The sequence below is a fragment of the Micromesistius poutassou genome, assembly GCF_964030765.1.
Source record: "Micromesistius poutassou genome assembly, contig: SCAFFOLD_3328, whole genome shotgun sequence".
Lineage (NCBI taxonomy): Eukaryota > Metazoa > Chordata > Actinopteri > Gadiformes > Gadidae > Micromesistius > Micromesistius poutassou.
Genome location: NW_028179852.1, coordinates 7,501 through 10,000, shown reverse-complemented (window position 1 = coordinate 10,000; position 2,500 = coordinate 7,501). Strand labels below are relative to the sequence as shown.

General features: G+C 44.6%; 1 protein-coding gene across 4 annotated transcripts in view; it reads right to left on the bottom strand.

Moving 5' to 3' along the window:
* The window catches only part of LOC311371355 (estrogen receptor beta-like), a 21,427-nt gene that overhangs the window by 11,448 nt on the left and 7,479 nt on the right, over positions 1-2,500 (bottom strand). For all 4 annotated transcript variants that reach the window (XM_084489492.1, XM_084489491.1, XM_084489493.1 and 1 more), the window contains exon 5: positions 2,463-2,500. This exon is cut by the window's right edge and continues 101 nt beyond it. In XM_084489492.1, the coding sequence (XP_084345618.1) occupies positions 2,463-2,500 (38 nt within the window). The remainder of the gene's footprint in view (positions 1-2,462) is intronic.

The window sequence follows — 2,500 nt, the reverse complement described above, 5'->3', positions numbered from 1 at the left end:
TTTAAGTACACAAGTTTGGTGATGATTGACTGCACGGACTTCACATGGAACCGTCGCAATGCAGTCGTTGTTATGTTAAGCCCGAGTTGCTAGACGACCTTGGCTGCAAATTAAATTTGCTGCCGCTAGGGGCGTCTAGATTTCTAGGCTGGCAGAATGGTTCTCTGCTTACTAAAAGAAACCAACCTGTCCAACAGGTATCCTGAAGTTATAAATATAGCAAAAGCAATCCTAGGTGGAACATACAGGTACTTTCCTCACCACACCTTACAAAGAACATAACTGACAGTCACAGCCAAGCAATAATCATGGGAGATTTATGACTTACAACCATGCATAAATACATTCAGACTGTTGCACAACAGCAGCGCTGTGAAACTTTTGGGTTCGACCGGAGTGAGATTCTGTAGAATCTTGTAGGCCTACTGCATAGGCCTACCTTACAGCAGGGTCCGCGGGTGTGATTGTTGACCGGGAGGGGGGGGGGTCTCGAGGTAGTTTCTCCCCGCTGTCTCACTCTACTGTCTGGGAGTTTGGAAAGGAACAAAAGCGTCTCGGCTTTTTTTTTTTTTTTGCCGTGAGAAATTGGATGTGTGGTGTGTGTGCGTGTGTAAACAGGCAAAAGCGTGTGAATTTGATTCCGAACAACTTTTGCATTGGAGTCAAGATCATAGGAGTCCAATTTGATGTTGATATGAGCATTTAACTCTTTTCCCGGTTTAAACCACACCCCTTTTAGAAGTCAATGGCTCATGGGTGCTTTAAACTTTATTGTACAGACTAATCTTTAAGTCAGATTGAAGATAATGGTCCATAGATGATATGGGCTAAAGGATGTTTTTGTAAGTCAAAAAACCTGGGATCCTTAGGCAATTTAATAGCGCCACTATTGGACCTCAACGGTGGCGCTCATGTCACATAATCTGAACGAGTTCAAGTTCTTTGTTTGCAAATGGGTTGCGTTCAGTTCAAAGTTCACAGAAAAATGAACATGTTCAATGAAGGCGTTCTTTTGAACTCGTTAATGCACGACACTGCCAAACTGTAACGTCAACAGGTGTGAACGTCAGGAACCGCCCAGCAGGAAGTGCCATGAAAAGAACGTTTCTATGAACAGCAAATCCTATGAACAGGAGGTGCTTTTCGAAGCACTAAAAAAAAGCGACATGAACCACGATGGACGGTGAAAGACGGCAGGTCGGCGTGGCGCGGGGTCGAAGGTCATGTTGGGACACATGAGCGATAAGGAAATCACCAAAACTCTGGCTGAGCACCAGCTAGTAACAAACACCTTCACCATCCCAGTAACTCACACTAGAGTACCTTCACCATCCCAGTAACTCACACTAGAGTACCTTCACCATCCCAGTAACTCACACTAGAGTACCTTCACCATCCCAGTAACTCACACTAGAGTACCTTCACCATCCCAGTAACTCACACTAGAGTACCTTCACCATCCCAGTAACTCACACTAGAGTACCTTCACCATCCCAGTAACTCACACTAGAGTACCTTCACCATCCCAGTAACTCACACTAGAGTACCTTTAAGATCCAGTAACTTACAGTAGAGTAGGTTTAAGATCCAGTAACTTACAGTAGAGTAGGTTTAAGATCCAGTAACTTACAGTAGAGTAGGTTTAAGATCCAGTAACTTACAGTAGAGTAGGTTTAAGATCCAGTAACTTACAGTAGAGTAGGTTTAATATCCAGTAACTTACAGTAGAGTAGGTTTAAGATCCAGTAACTTACAGTAGAGTAGGTTCAATAGTAGGCATGGGCAAAATGATTATTTTCCAGGAATCAGTTCTTTCAGTTCCCTTCACTATCACAAATCGTTCGTTTGATTCGTTCGTTCAGTTCTTTCAGTTTGTTAAGACATATGGTCAGTTACGTCATTTGGCAGGGCATCTCAGGTGTCTGGCCTCACCGCTTTGCTTTTAAATATGAGGTACGCCCGCAAACGGAGCCTTTAAAACCACCAGAAGGTCTCAGACGGTGACGGTGCTCGGGAAAACAGCTAATTTCTGTAGCATTAGCCTACGACGCCGCTCGAGCATCACACGTGTGGTTTGAGAACGTTTTAGACTCAATCAATATGAAGTCGAGGGGAGACGAAGCTCTGTTCGTTTGTATCTTTTATTTACCATATTGATTGAGTGACCATATTTTTATTTTATGTTAAAAAAAAAAGGAATCAGTTCTCTTCTTTTTGGGAATCAGTTCTTGTCGTTCACCTTCGGGATTCGTTCGTTCTGACCGAATCGTTGCCTAATATCCAGTAACTTACAGTAGAGTTAACGGATTCACAGACAGACCAGACTAATCGATCAAACGGGCCGCCAGGTGCTTAAGCCGTGTCAGACTTCAGAGTTAGATCCTCAGTCACTACCCCGGAGGGGCGGGACTCGGACCGGAGCCCTGTCACTCACCGAGCTGCGGGGCGGCGGGGGGGCTGACCTGTTGAGCTTGAGGTCAGGAGAGAAGATGAGTTTCCC